Source organism: Scophthalmus maximus, chromosome 17, assembly GCF_022379125.1.
Source record: "Scophthalmus maximus strain ysfricsl-2021 chromosome 17, ASM2237912v1, whole genome shotgun sequence".
In the NCBI taxonomy this organism is placed as follows: domain Eukaryota; kingdom Metazoa; phylum Chordata; class Actinopteri; order Pleuronectiformes; family Scophthalmidae; genus Scophthalmus; species Scophthalmus maximus.
The window spans coordinates 7,311,720-7,327,062 of NC_061531.1; the positions used below are offsets into that span (position 1 = coordinate 7,311,720).

Here is a 15,343-nt window from a genome sequence, read left to right on the forward strand (position 1 = left end):
AAAAATTCAATGAAGTATTTAATTAGCATTTTCATATGACTAAGCATGTTGTAAAAGCCCTGGAAGCACACATGACCTTTGGTCCCTGTCAATAAAGATGACAGGAGTTATTACTCACAATTTATTACCACAATATTAATGATCAACTTTCATATGAGAGGGGTTTCATTAAAATTCTGAAAAAATGCAGCAGCCAGGAAGGAAAATGACAATAAAGAGAAATTCATTCAATAATCGTTCTTTATTGAGGTATAACGTAACAGTCACCATGGCCATGCGCTATGACGAAAGTTTCTTCTCCGCGTGCACGTCAGTTTTTGTGTTTCAGAGCTCAAGCTCAATCTTGACGTCCATCTTTGCCTTATATGGCTCCAGCAGAGGATGTACTTCTTCACGCAGGAACCTGGCCACCTAAAAAAAAAAAGAGACTTTATTACAGGCCATAACTTTCTATAGCTTAAGTGACCATGACAAAAAGACAGAGGATGCTTGCATGAGTGTTAAGTGTGGTTACACTTAAAATGTCAGAGAAGCCGTCTAGAAAAAAAGTTGGGGGACTGTTCATGCTGTACCTGCTGCGGAGCACGGCCAATGAAGGTCTTGGGGTCAAGCAGGGCGTCCAGCTGCCCCAGGATGGGGGCAAAGTAGGGGTCTTGTTGTACTCTGGCCAGCAGGTCGTTATCGCCGCCCTCCTGTTTGACCACAGACGCTGCCTCCTGGGACAGAACGCGGATCTTCTCGTGGCAGTCCTGAGGGAGACACGCCGCAGAATGATGGAGACCTGGGTGCAGAGTATCATCTGATACACGTTTGGAACCAATTTGTGATTTGATGGCCGGTTAGTGGCAACTCTGTTATGTTAATATATAATCTCTTAATAAAGTCAAGTTTTTTCTGGTTCTATCACGGGTTCGAATAAATGAATTATTCCTTTACGTTCAGATCTTTAATTATTTTGTCAATGCTAATTGGTTCGCTGAGCAGCATCGCTTTCGCATCACGGGGTACTTCCTCCTCCTACCTGTCTGTTGCCACCGGCCTTCACCATGGCCATGATGATGTTCTCTGTGGCCATGAAGGGGAGCTCGTGACGGATGTGTCTCTCGATGACTTTGGGGTAGACCACTAGTCCCTCTGTGATGTTCTGCAGCGTGCTGAGGATGATGTCCGCTGTGAGGAAGGACTCGGGCAGGGAGATCCTCCTGCAGTGCATTCAGCGTGATAAGAGGAGCGTGGGAAGCAGGAGAGACAAGTTTCTGCATGAGCCAGTATTATTCAGTAAGAGCTGGTAGTTTGGCGAACACATGCAACCGGGGCCACTTTATGAAAGACAAACTCCCTACGAACCTGTTAGCGCTGTCGTCCAGCGTCCTCTCCAGCCACTGCACCGAGGCCGTCTGCAGTGGGTCGGCCAGCAGCGCCACCAGATGTCGGGCCAGACTGCAGCAACGCTCCGCTCGCATGGGGTTCCTCTTGTACGGCATGGCACTGGAACCTAGGGTGGGTGAAGAGAAGGTCATGCTGACATGATCATCTTTTGAGTGAATGGTGTGTTCAGTATGGACAGCAACAACACAATGATTATTATTTTAAAAAACATTGTCTACTTTCATTATTGTAAATTATGCTGCTTCCATCTGCAAATGTTGCTCCAGACATTTTCTGGAACTTCTCTTGTCAGCCCCTGGAAAATGTCAGAGTGAGCCCATATATATACACAGCAGGAAAATCTTTGGAAGTTTCACAGCAAGCGAGTGGACGCTCTCCCTAGGCGCCACCCATCGCCTGAATGTTCTAGGGAAAATGTCCGCACCCAATTTTATGGACATTTTCAAGAGTTCATATCTGAAAAGCTTTCGCTTTAGATGCAAATAAATGTAGGTAATTACAAAAGTTTCAGTTAACGTTTCTTGCCACTGTGCAATGAGTGAACATACCGATCTGCTCTTTCTCAAAAGGCTCCTCGATCTCCTTTAGGTTGGCGAGCAGCCGGATGTCTGTACAGATCTGCAGCAGACACATCAGAACGTTGGTTCTAGCAAGTTTATGTAAAATGTTCATTTCTCCTTTAAAGGTTGTGTAAAAGGAGCAGCTTTATCACAGTGCTTTAAAAAAAGAAAAGAAAACCCAAGTTCCATCAAAACACCACTAGATGGAGTCATTTGTTTTGTGGCCTCACCTTGTGAACTGTAGCTCCCAAACTCGCCAGGGTGGACAAACAGTCTACGTCGACCTTACGACTGTAAGTCTGGCCAGTCACCAGGTAGGCTCTGGGTGAGATGGGAAAAACATAATGAGGGCTAATGACAAGGCAAAACCTTTTTTTATTTTATTCTGCACATTATACTAAGGGAGGTAATATGATTGTACTGGATATTGGAAACTTAGAACTCACTTTTTGAAGCCAGCCATCTCTGTCACCATCCTGTCAAGATCGTCCACCTGGTGGAGGAAATCATGAAATACAATCATTGGTAAGAGAAAAAATTAAGTGGATGAAAAGACCAAATTGCTTAATCAGTACATTCTTGATTTAAATCAAATGGATGATGACTCATACCTTGTCATGGTCCCCCTGGAAGAGCTGCAGGAAGCTTGCCTGGGTCCCAGTGGTCCCCTTGACCCCCCGGAAACGAAGATCATCGCAAGCTCTCTGGAGGTTCCGCATGTCCATGGCCAAGTCCTGCAGCCAGAGACATGCTCGCTTCCCAACTGTGGTCAACTGGGCGGGCCTGTGGAGCGAGCGGGCAGGAGACACAGATTGTTGGAAAAGAAATACATGAAAAACTGACAGACACATGACATAGACACATGGGAACACAGCAGATAACAGAGTTGCGGCTGTATTCAGACTCACTGGTAATGTGTGAAGCCGAGCGTGGGGAGGTCCGCGTACGTCTCCGCAAAGTTCGTCAATCTGTCAATGACTCTGGCCAGCTGTAGAAATCAAAACAGGCTTTTGGCACTGAATCATTGCATAATACACCGTTATTGCTCATGCCCAGACGGACAACCCTCACATGTCTGGTTTGTTTTTTTATTTTTTTTTATGATTGCAAAAAATAAAAAAGAGCGGATTATTTCTACATTGCTGACTTGTTACTGAACAGCTGAGGCTTCCACAACAGAGTCGCTATGGCCCTATTTCCAGTGATTTCACAGATGCACCGCTGGACGGGTGTGCCCGTTTTTCTGGCAAACAGCTGAGCCTCACCTTAGGCAAGAGGATGTCGAATCCATCACGCAGCATAATCAGATCCTGAGGAAGAAAAAAACACAGAGACTTAAGAGAACATGAACACTTGGAAAAGAAAAGCACTTTGTTTTTTGAGATTTTACAACAAAAATCACTTTAAAGCGTTTTGTTTTCTAGAGGGGAATAGAATTCACTTTAGCACTCCTGGGAATTTTCACACATGCACGACGACTTTTCAGACATTAACTTGGAAAATTTGGTCAGGACATTTTCCAGAATTGGCCTTTCACATGTGAAAAAAACAGCAGGAAATTGTCCAAGTCTGACGTGTTCAAACCAACAGGAAAGAAGGCAGGACATGACATGATAACTCAGTTCACAGTCATCAACATGCCCACTCGCTCGACGTGAATCTTCCAGAGATTTTTACTCTGCATCCCCACAAGGGACTTCATTGCATGTCTGAAAGCAGCTTTCGAGACAAAATACTGGATCACTGTTGGTGTGATCAGGCTACAGTCACATATACAATAGTCATCATGATTACAGTATTGTCTCCGACGTAGCAGGAGGTGGCGCCGAGGTGGATGATGGGGGCAGCGGTGGGGCAGCAGTGTGCGAAAGTGTGGACGTGAGCCATGACGTCGTGCCTGAGCTTACGCTCTTCTTCAGCCGCCATGGCGAAGTCGATGTCCTCCGCGTGGCTCTCCATCTCCAGGACCTGGGCGTCCGTGATGGGCAGCCCCAAAGCCTGCAGAGGGGAACGACGAAGACCGAGATGGAGTGAGACGGAAGAATTTTGAAGTTGCAATTTGTTGGTCTATAATGTCATAACACTGGAGATGTTCTGGAGCACAATGTCCACCCAAAGATGGTCATTTTGTAAATGCTTACTGTAATATATTTCAGCTAATTATGTTAAACAACCTCTTTATGCTCAGATAATCCAACTAAATGTGTTAAAAAAAACTATACTGCATGCATATTTTAAAAGTACTTCCAGTGAGGCAGCAACTTTCGGTTATTTGCAAAGTTTGCAGATAAATTTGTCGATAAATCATTGATTTACACCCTTTTCCTGTTGGCTTTTCTGAAATCAGGCACTTGATAATCTCTGTTCTTTTTATTAAAAGATCAAATTTAAATAATATATCACTCTCTCTGATGGGTGAACAGTGCGGACAAACAAAACAAAATCTCTTCTGTCCTGACGGACATGTGCCGCCCTCGTGAGAGGACGCTCCGTCTCCTGATTAGATTTCTCTCTATTAGGATACAGCAGTCATGGGATGAGACCACTGATTGAGAAATTGGTCCCAAGCACTAGAAATACCTCTCTCCATGCACGTTACGATTACGACACAGTTCAACAGTCAACAAGGTCAAACGGGGCAGTGTCAAAGGCCAAGACTGCAGGCAGACCCATTTCAGGGCAGAAAATATGAATACAGTCATTTTTGAAGCTGAAACAACCAAACAGGGCTACAGAGCAGGGTGGGTTAGGCTGGGCTAATAAAACACAGCCTCTTGGGGGGGCAGGTTCCTGTTACCGTGACATTCTCTGTCGGTTATTTCCACACGCAAGCCGCAGAGGCAGCCACAGGCCTGACCATCTCTGCACAGCCAAACCTCACTCCCTGACGAGAAAACACACTCGAAGAACCGGAAAAGTGGGGAAGACGGACTCTGACCAGATCATGTGAGGTGATGCATGTGAGAGAGGCTCTGTCAACTGTTAACAACCCCCCCCCAAAAAAAAGATTTAGTTAAAGTCAGCTGAAATCATCATCAACTATGAAACTCTGCTTGATTAAACACACGTTTGTGTCTGTAAAAAAAAAAAAAAAAACTTGACCCACGTGTTAATCCATGGTTTGAGCAAAGTGATCAAATAGACCTAAATCTTGTGATCTAGTGAATATATCCCATGGAAACCAGATACATCGGCATGATAGCTACATTTTGTGCCCTTTGTTTCCATCTCATCATCATGTCGACCACTCTCACAGTATGTGGTATGGGACAGGGCTGCAGTGGGAAAAGTAACTGTCTAAATGCAGGACATGTGCAACGATATGGGCTTATACACTTCATGTACATACGAGCTAAATCAATAGGTTGACTGATGGATTAGTTGATCGATTCTGAAGATTATAATAACAATGTTAGTTGTTTCTCAACCTGCACAGTCTCCAGTGCGACAAAGCCGATGCCTTTTTATGTTTCACATCATGTTAAATTGAAAGACACAAAACAAGACAATTAATTCTCTGTCAGAATCTGTCAGCTTGGAATTATCCTACAGAGATTTTTTTTTCAGGGGCGGCCTGTGGCATAGGCGACGTAGGCTGTCACCTAGGGGACCAAGTTACAAAAATAGACTGAACTGTCAGTCATGAGTTGACAACATGATAAACACTGCCATCATGACGGGATGCAAGACATCAACATATCATATTATTATTAATATTATTATATATTGAACATAACTTAGATGTTGTTGTACAATGTTTACCAGTGTGTTCATTTTAAAAATGAAGTGGTGACTGGTGTTGGGTATGTAATGGGGGTGTGTCATGTGTCATGTGTGTGTGTGGGGGAATCCAAAATCTCGCCTAGGGCCAGCCCTGATTTTTATTTATATTTTTACTATTTTTCTGACATACAGTAAAAGTGATTATAATAATTAGGATTAAATAATTGTCCAATAATTAAATTATGAAGTTGGAGGCCCGATGAGTTTGCTGTTATATTATTTATTCCTCATGTTTTAGATTCATACATTAAATTGTATGGGTAAATAGGCCAATTTTAAGTTTAGGAAGCATTTTATTTTGTCTGGAATATGTTTGATGAACGACAACAACCTCCTTGGCCTTTAACTGTTCACTGTACAAGGCATGCCTGTGTTGCGTTCAGGGGCTGTGCAGACTGCTCGGTGGTGCCGCTGCTGACTCTAAATTTAGAGCAGGGAACTCGAGAGGGCTCCCTGAAGGTCGCCAGCTGCGGCTCGCACGACTCGCGAGGTTCGTCAGAAACGTGCACGTGTGGACACAGAAACAGCAAAGACGCTGCTACGAGCGAGTCAAACCTTCTCAGCCTTGGCCAGGTAGATCCACAGCTTCCTCCAGGTGCTGAACTTCTTCCTGTCGCTGAAGTTGTAGGCCATTTCCTTGCTGGCGTACCTGGACACGAGCGGGGAACGGTAACTCATGAACTCGTCGGCCGACGCCATGTTCGCAAGAGCCGGTGGTGTCCGCTTAAAAAAAACCTCGTAGCTCTGCCCGGCTCCCTTTCAAAAAACAAAAAACACACACGCTCACACTGAAAACGTCCGCGCCGGCGTCAGCTCAGTGGCGCCCGGGCGTCACGTGGACGAGGCGGTGCGGTGCGGTTTGTATTTTTACGACACTCTACGTCAACATACGGCGTGAGGTCTGCGCGTCACTTCGCGTACGGCTCGGTGGCACGGACTCTCCGCTGCCCCTCGGTCGCATTTCCCCTCAAAAAATAGCTGCATCACCGGATCGTTAAACCCTGACACACCACACGAAATCTTCCCCAGCAACAAAATAACGTTTGCAAAACGTGTCAATGATGTTATTTCATTTTTTTTTCTTATTCAAAATGCAGGAAGCAAATGTTTGTTGTTCTTTTAAACCTGTCTTACGTGATTTACCCCGGGGTCCGTGAATGTATCTCGCCATACAGCGAACACAATTAACCTGATCAGGAGCCAAGGATGAGCTCAGGCACCCAGGGTGATTTATATAATCCTTCTGCCTCGCATGATGTATCCTTCAGAATTCATTTACACCAAGGGGGCACGGTGCTTTGAAATAAATTCAACTGTATGACGTCTTACAGTCATGTAGTATTTATTGGAGCTTTTATCTAATCACTGGGCTGTGGTTGCATGTCTAATATCGATATTTAAATGTGTTCATGCAGCATAGGTGCCCACACTGCCTCACATGTTTCTGTGTCTGCGGGGCAGGCATTCATATAAATAGTTGTGTTTGTGCATGATGCAGCAGCTGGGGAATAAATCCAGCTGTAAACAGAACAGAGTGCTCCCTCTCTCTCTCTCCCTCTCTCTGTCTATCCATCTTTCTATCTGTCCTCCTGACTGCAGTCTGCATACAGTGCCACACTGCTGCTGCTGCTGCTGTGTGATACAAGCCAGTGAGAGGAACAGCTTCCACTGTTTTGCCTCTAAAAAAAAAGAAAAGAAAAAAATGACGAGACATCTTCCTGGAGCTGCTCCTGCTGCAGGGGTGGATTTTGCTTCCAGTCTCCTGCATTGCACAATCCTTCCCCTCTGCTCAGACAGATAAATAAGACAAACGAAGGAGCGCTGGAAGACAAGGAGACGAGAGAAGGACGGAAAAGAGCCATAGTAGGGTGAGGGGGTGTGTAGGATAAAAAAAAAGAGGGGGAGAGGTTGAGTGGCAGAAGGGGCATGAGGAGAGGAAGGGAGGCAGTGGTATACAGAGGGAACATAAGATAGAGGGAGTCACAGCGCAGTAGGATGAGGGTTAGGGTGAAAGAGAGAGCCAAGGAGCATTTGAGCTGCCACCTTTTCGCACGCCACCCAGGATCCGTCGCTTTCTGAAGAGGCGAGAAGAGGAATCCAACCGTGGAGGCGAGAAGGAGAAGGAGGAGGGTGGCTGAGGAGGAGGAAGCCAGAGGTTCTACACACAAGATGGCTGCTGTGTCCTCTGCCTCCGACACTGGTAAGTGTTTCCTGATTCTTTGCAGCGCAGCCTCGCCGCAGGCTCCCCATCACCACCATCCGTCCAGTCACTCACTCGCAGCACGCAGGGTGAACTCTCACAGCACCGTGTCATGTTTGGGCCAGACGTCCGCAATAGTCGGGAACTGTTGCTCGAGCCAACTTCCTGTATTTTGCTGTCCACATGGAAAGTGTCAACAGCAGTGAGTAACCTACCACTGCATCCTCTCCTCTTGTCATCCTCGCAGAGTAGACATCTTGCCTTTTACATTTCTCTGTGATGCCATGTCTTAAAAGCATTCATCCTCTTGTCATTTTTTACTCAAAGTAAACCATAATTCTGTCCATGTGCCGTTTCTCTCTGGAAGGAGTCCGAAGTTCCTCCGCTCTCACCCAGTTCTTCCAAAGTGGAGGCATGCCGGGAGTTGGGTTTAGGGGCAGGCAAGGGGATGCGGACACGAATAATAGGTAGCAAGGAGCCCAGATAAGAAGACGACAAGAAAAATGTAACTAGTACAAACAGAAAGGACGGATGAGGTTTTGACGAAGACATTAATTGGTGTGTGAGTAATGTGGTCATCTCCTGAAAGCACTTTGGGGACAAGAGGAAACTGGATTAAAACTGTCCAGATTAAAATCAGTCAAGAATCTCTTCCTCGTGGGGAATTTAAGTCTCATCTGTGTGTTTCAACAGGTGACCCCAGGGGCCGCCACCCCCCTGAGCGCAGACTGCTGATTCTGGGGGGCCCGCAGTCCGGTAAGACCTCCACTGCCAACACCATCCTGGGGGACGAGGTCTTTGACGCTGGGACGGAGACAACTCACAGCAACGTGGGCCACACAGAGATCTACGGCCGACGTGTCACCGTGGTCGACACCCCTCCATGGGCCATCCCGGCTGACCCGGAGGACGACACCGAAGCCGACAACGACGACAGTGCTGGCGCCGAGTCAGACAGTCCGCCGCAGGCCCCGCCGAGCCTGGACAGCGAGGGGCCATGCATGGGGGCAATTCTCTGCCCCCCTGGGCCCCACGTGATACTGCTGGTGGTGTCCGTCACCCAGCCCTTCACTGACACCCAGAGGAGGGCCGCAGACGAGCAACTGGGGGCCCTGGGCGGAGGGACCTGGAGGTACTCCATGGTGCTCTTCACCGGGGTGGAAAAGCTGCCCAAAGGTGTCTTCATTGAGGAGCACATATCGAACACTGGAGAGGCCCTGCAGTGGCTGGTGGAGCGATGTGGAAGCAGGTATAGGGATGTTTGCTCCCTCTCTCTCCTCTGTTCCATTTCACATTTCACAAAGTCTGATAAACGGCCTCAAGTGGTGTCACTATAGAGTCAACGACTGTTGGGGCTCAAGACTACAAGTTTGAAAATGAAAAAATAATAATCAGGAGTTGTGGTTAGAAAGACATTCGCTTACTTAAGCTGCTTACAGATATATACTGACGTACAAACATTTTCCTGAACCTTTTCCAGAGGGGCTGTATGTGAGAATGCAAATGTTGCTCTGGACATTTTTTCTGGAACTTATCTTGCCAGCCTCCTTGTTAAACTTCTGGAAAATGTGCACCCATGTGAGAGTACAGCAGGATAATCTCTAAAAGATTTAGGGTGGGTGAGTGGGCACTCTTACCAGGCTCCATGCCTCACCTGGATGTTTCCTGCTGTTGTGAACACATCTTACTCAGACAATTCCCTGCTGCGTTCGTCATATGTGAAAGGCAAACTCCCCACTCATCCAATTTTTTTTTTTTGCAGTTCATGTCTGAAAACAGCTGTACAGTCCTCTGTAACTGCTCACCATCACTCAGACCAAACTTGCCATTGGTCTTGTTGCATTGTGGGTAATGTACAGTAGACTCCAGGTTTTGACAAGGAGGAAGTCTGCATGGACTGAAATGGTGGTTTGAATTCAGGTTCAGAAAAAACCCATCCAGGGCCTCTCTGTGTGGAGTTTGCACGTTCTCCCGTGTATGCGGTTCGCACATTGGAGACTCTAAATTGGCCGTAGGCATGAATGTGAGTGTGAATGGTTGTGTGTCTCTTTATGTCGACCCTGTGATGAGCTGACGACCTGTCCAGCGTGAACCTCGCCTATCGCCCAATGTCAGCTGGTCACGCTGTCCGTTATGAGTCCAGTATGTTATAAGATATGTACACATCTGCTTTTTTAAACCATTTGTGATTGCATTCATTTAAGGTGTGCTCCAGAGATTTAGTATTGCAGCTCTATAGAGTTAGGGGCCGAGATACTCTGATGAAAAAAACGTAAAATCAGTTGATAGTGTCTTCCTTAAAAAACCCTCCCCCCGAATACCAACGCATTTCAATTTCCTCTCCCCACAGCTCACAATGCAGGCTCCAAGCCAACATAACCCAGACTATGTCACTGTGACATCATTAGGGTTATTATTTTAACAGCTTTGGAAACAGACATTAAACATGGACTCCTCGTGAAGAGTAAACTGAACAGCATGCAAAAGCATTGGTGAAGTGCACCCTTAAATGTGAACGTGTCCTTCTACCTGCAGGTACCACGCCTTCGATAACACTCAGAAAGAGACAGAGGATAACACACAGGTACCAGAGCTGATGGAGAAGGTGGAGGAGATGATCACAGACAACCAAGGTCAGTTTTTAACACTAAATGATACACGAAATGACCCTGCAGCCTCCATCTTGATGATTATTGCATTATTAACGAATGCACCGTTTGTGTCATAGAGCTGACCGAAAACCGTTAAAGTTAATAATTCATTGTTGCTGTTGTTCAGGCTGGTACTTTGAGGTGAATGAACTGATTTTGCTGGAGGAAGAGCAGGCTAGGAGAGCCCTGGAGGAGGAGAGGATGAGGATGGAGGAGCACGCCAGACAGAGGGATCAGATGATCGGAGGACCTCCCAGAGGTGTGTGTGTGTGTAACTGAATGACTAATGCAATAAAGAAAAGTGGTGATTGCGCAAGAATTGGTGTTCAAGGAAAAAGCTTACTCATTACTGGACAATCGATATTGTTTTTCTTCTTCTGATCTTTTATTCCTAAGGGCCTCTCTGTTTCTCTCATTTATTTTCCTGTGTCTTTCTTCATCTGTCTCTGTCTTATGGGTGTGTGTGTAGAATTGAGGTTGCTGTTGTTGGGCTGGAAGGGCGTTGGAAAGAGCTCGGTGGGAAACGCCATCCTGGGCCGTCGTTTTTTCGAGTCGGGCCAGGAGACGGAGCTGTGCCTCAGGAGACAGGCGCTCGTATCGGGCCGCCGGATCACTATCGTTGACACCCCGGGGTGGGACTGGTTCTCGGTGAGGCGAACGCCAAAGCGCATCCGCCAGGAGTCCCAGCGCGGAGCTGCCCTCCTGCGGCCAGGACCCCACACGCTGCTGCTGGTCCTCCCCGTCATCTCGTCCCTCACGGCCAGGAAGAGGCGAACACTTCTGTCGCACATAGAGACTCTGTTTGGTGACAGTGCATGCCTCCACACCATGGTGCTCTTCAGCTGTGGTGACTGGCTGGGCCGCACGCCCATTGAAGAGCACATTCTTAGAGGCGGGCGGGAGCTGCAGAGACTACTTGAATACTGTGGGAACTATTACCACGTCCTGGATAGTAAGATCCCGGGCAAAGACAGGAGCGTGTCCGTCCTACTGGATAAGATAGAGGAGATGATCAGGGAGAACGGAGATAAGGCCTTCCTCCCCATACAGACGGAGTGGTGTAAGTTTTCATGTATGATTTGCAAAGTTAAGTGAGTCTGTAAGCAAAAAATGCCCCTGTCTAATAACTATGTTTCATTTGACAGTGAGCGAGGAGAGCTCTTACTCCTCTGACAACACAGAGCCCGAGGATGACTGTCGAGGATGCCAGCTGCAGTGATACAGCCGCACGAAAAGGAAAGTGGTCTGCCTTTTTGTCCATGCTCTGAGTCTCCCGTAGGCCCAAACATCACCACACGTTACTTAAACCTCATCTAGAGATCTCTTTTCAACCCTGTGGAGATTTAGGCAAAACAATCGGTTCGGAGCAGGCGTCTGGCCACGAGAAGCAAACTCACTGACCACTGAGCAAAGCTTGACGTGGACTGACGGCGAACAACCTCGTCTGAGAATGAACGTTCAAAACTGTCCCCTCAAACCCGAGAGTAGGACAGATTTTCTACTTTCGCTTCAAGGGGTTCAGTAGAAATATCGATCCCTGCTCCTGAGCATGTTCATAGAAATCGACTGCTGCTAAGACCCTGTTTCAACACTGCAGAGTAAAGAACTACTCATCATTCTAACTCTATGTTCAGATTGCACTGATAATAATTGTATCACAAGTCAAGTTGGAAGATTAAACTCACACCAAAAAGGAATATGGTAAATAAGATCATGACCGGGTGGATGTCTTTATCGGTTTTTGATGGATTTGAGAGCATAGCAATTCCTTTTTTGCACCACTTGTCAATATGTGTGCACCAATGTAAAACAAAAAAAGATCGGGAGAGTCCAACCTTCAGACGTGGGACATGGTAACTTCCTGAGCAATATTAAGATTTGGCTCATTAACATTTGATTAGTTTAGCTCAGGGAATCAGGGTTGACTTGATTCCTCCAGGGAAAAATCTGTCTCATTCACAGTAACACTGATTAATGCAGATTCCAAATCTGCAGGCCTGAGTCACATATTAAGTTCTCCTGTGACTATTTGCTTCAGTTTGCCGGAACCAGAAGAGAGACGGTCTTTGCACTTAGGTTGATTGGTCACTTTGGTTCTATTGTGCCAAAAAGGAAATTAACTGACACCATCTTAGGTAGTAAATATATATTTTTAACCCCACCTTTGCTGTAGCATTCGTGCCCAGGAGGAGCTCGTAAACCCTTAAAAAAAAGAGCTGTAATGAAACTGCGCAGTCTCAGATCCCTGTGGAGCTGCTCTGGCTGGCTCTGCTTCACTGTTTGTGGTCGTGAATTTATCGATGAGTTAAGATTCAGCTTCGTGCCTCAGCATCAAAGCGTGAGAGTGGGAGAACAGCCCTGCGGCAGGGCAGTATCCTATAGGCTACATCCAGCTTTCGCATGCTACAGAAACAACATAACCTCACGAACCATTCGAGCTCACATAGGGCTTTTGCTACCTTTTTATACATCCGGCCTTGTCATCTGAAGTGATATTTTGAAAAAAATCAAAAAGGAATATATACATATATCCAGCTCTCAGAGGCATGTTAAGACACCGCATGCAGATAAATGGGTGCCTATAGAGTTGAAGGCAACCTCGCTTCTTATTGCTCTGACTTGCTTCGAGCAGGTCCATGTGATATTCTGGTACGACATCACAACCCTCTACCTTTACGACTGAAAAAAAAAAAAAAAAAAAAAAAAACGGTCAAAGAAAAGAGAAGTCACGCTGAAAGGTACATCTAGTGAACCACTGTCGAGGCTGGAGGTGTTTTGGACAGTTGCACACTTTTTGTTCTTTGGGCTCTGCGCTTCAGCACATTTAGTTTGAAACAAATGAATGGATTCGACATTGAAGTGCCAAGTCACTGCTTTAATTTGATTAGCTTTGCATCAAGGAAGACACTAAATATGCAGAGGCACAGAGCCTGAAAGAAACAAAGTAATGTGCAGTTGTCCAGATACTTCTGGTCTGGACTGTATAACACGTGACCGATACCACTGCCATGCTGTAAAATGTGATTTTATACAAATGATGTAGCCTACTGTATAAAAGAAACCCTGAGACTGCTTCCTCTGTGCTTTACTGACTCTGTGCTTCATCTAGTGTTGTAGGCTACATCAGCACTTAGTGTGACCAGCATGACTTTTTCAAATATCCATTCGGAGTCCTAGTCCCACTCCACCTGTGAATATGTTGTATAAGCAGTGTATATTTAGTGTAATATATGTTACGTCGTTGGCTTTTAGCGGAGCATTTTGCACTGTGTATCACTTTACTGTAGCCGAAAGTGGCATTACTTCCTGTGTGGCCCTTCGTACGCGGTGGTTGCGTCATCAGTACTTTGTTCATCCCCAGACAACAATAATAATAATTAAAAAACGATGTGGATATACTGTTGTGTATTTTTGGCTTTCGTCTCATTATTTAGCTCCTTTTTCAATTGTCACATCCTTCGCCTGGACTACGATACTAGAAGACAAAACACGGTAGTATTCAGACATGATGTGTGAACTTCTCTGAGGAGGGAAGTAGTGATCAGTATTGCAGTATTGTCACTAAGTTGCTCTATTTCAAGCAAATTCGTATGTTGTGTTGATGTAGGCCATCATTCACTCACATCAGAGGAGTGCGGATGATTATAATGAACATAAGAAAATATTTTTTGAAAACTACAATTCTGTATTTTTTTATATTAAAATTTAATTAAATGAAACATTACATACATCAGCGGACAACGGGCATGACATTAAACACAAAAGCAAACACACCATGGTCACGTTGAAAACAGACCAAAATACAAACTCAGACCTCCACATTCTGAGAAAAACAGACACACAATCTTAAATTTAAATCCTCCCAGTTCTTGCCAACTTAACATCCCACATGAAAAAAAGTAGCCTCTCCGGAAAATTACACAACAAGAAATAATGTTCTGTTAATGTTCTTTTAGTTAAATGCATCCTATGACAATGTTTGGCTAACTTAAACCTTTCCCATTATAACATATTCATGTTAATTATTTTTTTTCAAGTTTAGCCATTGTGGATAAAATTCAGTATATTTAGCTGCTCTATTACAAATACTTTGCTGAATGGGTTTTACAGTAGGTTCATTACTTTGGGTACACAGTGGGTGCACAGTATATCTTAAGTAGTGTCAGTATCATTTTTTTGTACTTTGGAAATCCAATTGTGGTCACAATGTTTGACCTATCAAAACATAAACTCTGCAGCTTTCTTTCTCTCAGGGTTTTCTTTATCTTGGCTGCTATAAGTCTGGTCAGGTTTGTAAATCCTTCAAGGATTATTGTTCAGAAAGTCATAATCTTGATTCTTCCTCTTTTGCTCCCAAGTACACAGCACTTGGATGGCAGTATAACCCTGGAAGTGTTATTTTATCCCAATGTAAACCTCTTTTATTATCTATGTTGTTGGATATAATTCGCAAAGTTTCATGATGAAATGACAGTGTTGTGGCCATGTTAAAGGAAAAGTTACCCATGTAGAATAGGGGCATTAACATAGGCAGCGTGCACAGAGAGATGGCAAAGTGTTTAGTGGAGGAAATGTTTTCCCTCTTGGAAATCGGTCCACACCATCTTGACTTTGGCCTTCCTCCACGTATAGATTGTTCCTAAGCTATCTGGACGAAAGCCTGGGCCAATTATAGTGGGCACGCCGAGAGCCAGTTACAGGCTGAATGTACGCATTTTTCTTGGTAGTGTTATTCAAGCTGTGCCTCGGTCAGCACCAGT

The 15,343-nt window shown here is 45.4% G+C and overlaps 2 protein-coding genes across 2 annotated transcripts; one reads left to right on the plus strand and one right to left on the minus strand.

Moving 5' to 3' along the window:
• Window positions 1–222: 222 nt before the first annotated feature.
• Window positions 223–6,580, minus strand: adsl (adenylosuccinate lyase). Its single transcript, XM_035615534.2, has 12 exons — window positions 6,288–6,580; window positions 3,744–3,947; window positions 3,215–3,259; window positions 2,858–2,937; window positions 2,561–2,732; window positions 2,396–2,442; window positions 2,180–2,270; window positions 1,938–2,007; window positions 1,348–1,495; window positions 1,022–1,202; window positions 573–749; window positions 223–411 (listed from the first exon to the last, which is right to left on the minus strand). Exons 1-12 carry the CDS (start codon window positions 6,429–6,431, stop codon window positions 325–327), a joined length of 1,446 nt encoding a protein of 481 aa, XP_035471427.1. The 5' UTR covers window positions 6,432–6,580; the 3' UTR covers window positions 223–324.
• A 161-nt stretch (window positions 6,581–6,741) lies between these two features.
• Window positions 6,742–13,991, plus strand: si:dkey-110g7.8 (GTPase IMAP family member 8). The gene is made up of 6 exons (XM_035615531.2): window positions 6,742–7,932; window positions 8,626–9,181; window positions 10,468–10,565; window positions 10,711–10,842; window positions 11,053–11,643; window positions 11,729–13,991. The coding sequence occupies exons 1-6, from the start codon at window positions 7,902–7,904 to the stop codon at window positions 11,800–11,802; spliced, it is 1,482 nt and encodes a 493-aa protein (XP_035471424.1). The 5' UTR covers window positions 6,742–7,901; the 3' UTR covers window positions 11,803–13,991.
• The last annotated feature ends 1,352 nt before the right edge of the window (window positions 13,992–15,343 follow it).

Bases quoted from the DNA above. Each gene is read 5' to 3' on its own strand.
- adsl (XM_035615534.2), bottom strand. From the start codon at position 6,431: ATGGCGTCGGCCGACGAGTTCATGAGTTACCGTTCCCCGCTCGTGTCC. The intron at 2,443-2,560 runs GTATGAGTCATC...TTCCTCCACCAG, and splicing joins TCCAGGGGGACCATGACAAG to GTGGACGATCTTGACAGGAT. The intron at 2,271-2,395 runs GTGAGTTCTAAG...CATCTCACCCAG, and splicing joins GAGATGGCTGGCTTCAAAAA to AGCCTACCTGGTGACTGGCC.
- si:dkey-110g7.8 (XM_035615531.2), top strand. From the start codon at position 7,902: ATGGCTGCTGTGTCCTCTGCCTCCGACACTG. The intron at 10,566-10,710 runs GTCAGTTTTTAA...GCTGTTGTTCAG, and splicing joins GATGATCACAGACAACCAAG to GCTGGTACTTTGAGGTGAAT. The intron at 11,644-11,728 runs GTAAGTTTTCAT...TTCATTTGACAG, and splicing joins CCCCATACAGACGGAGTGGT to TGAGCGAGGAGAGCTCTTAC.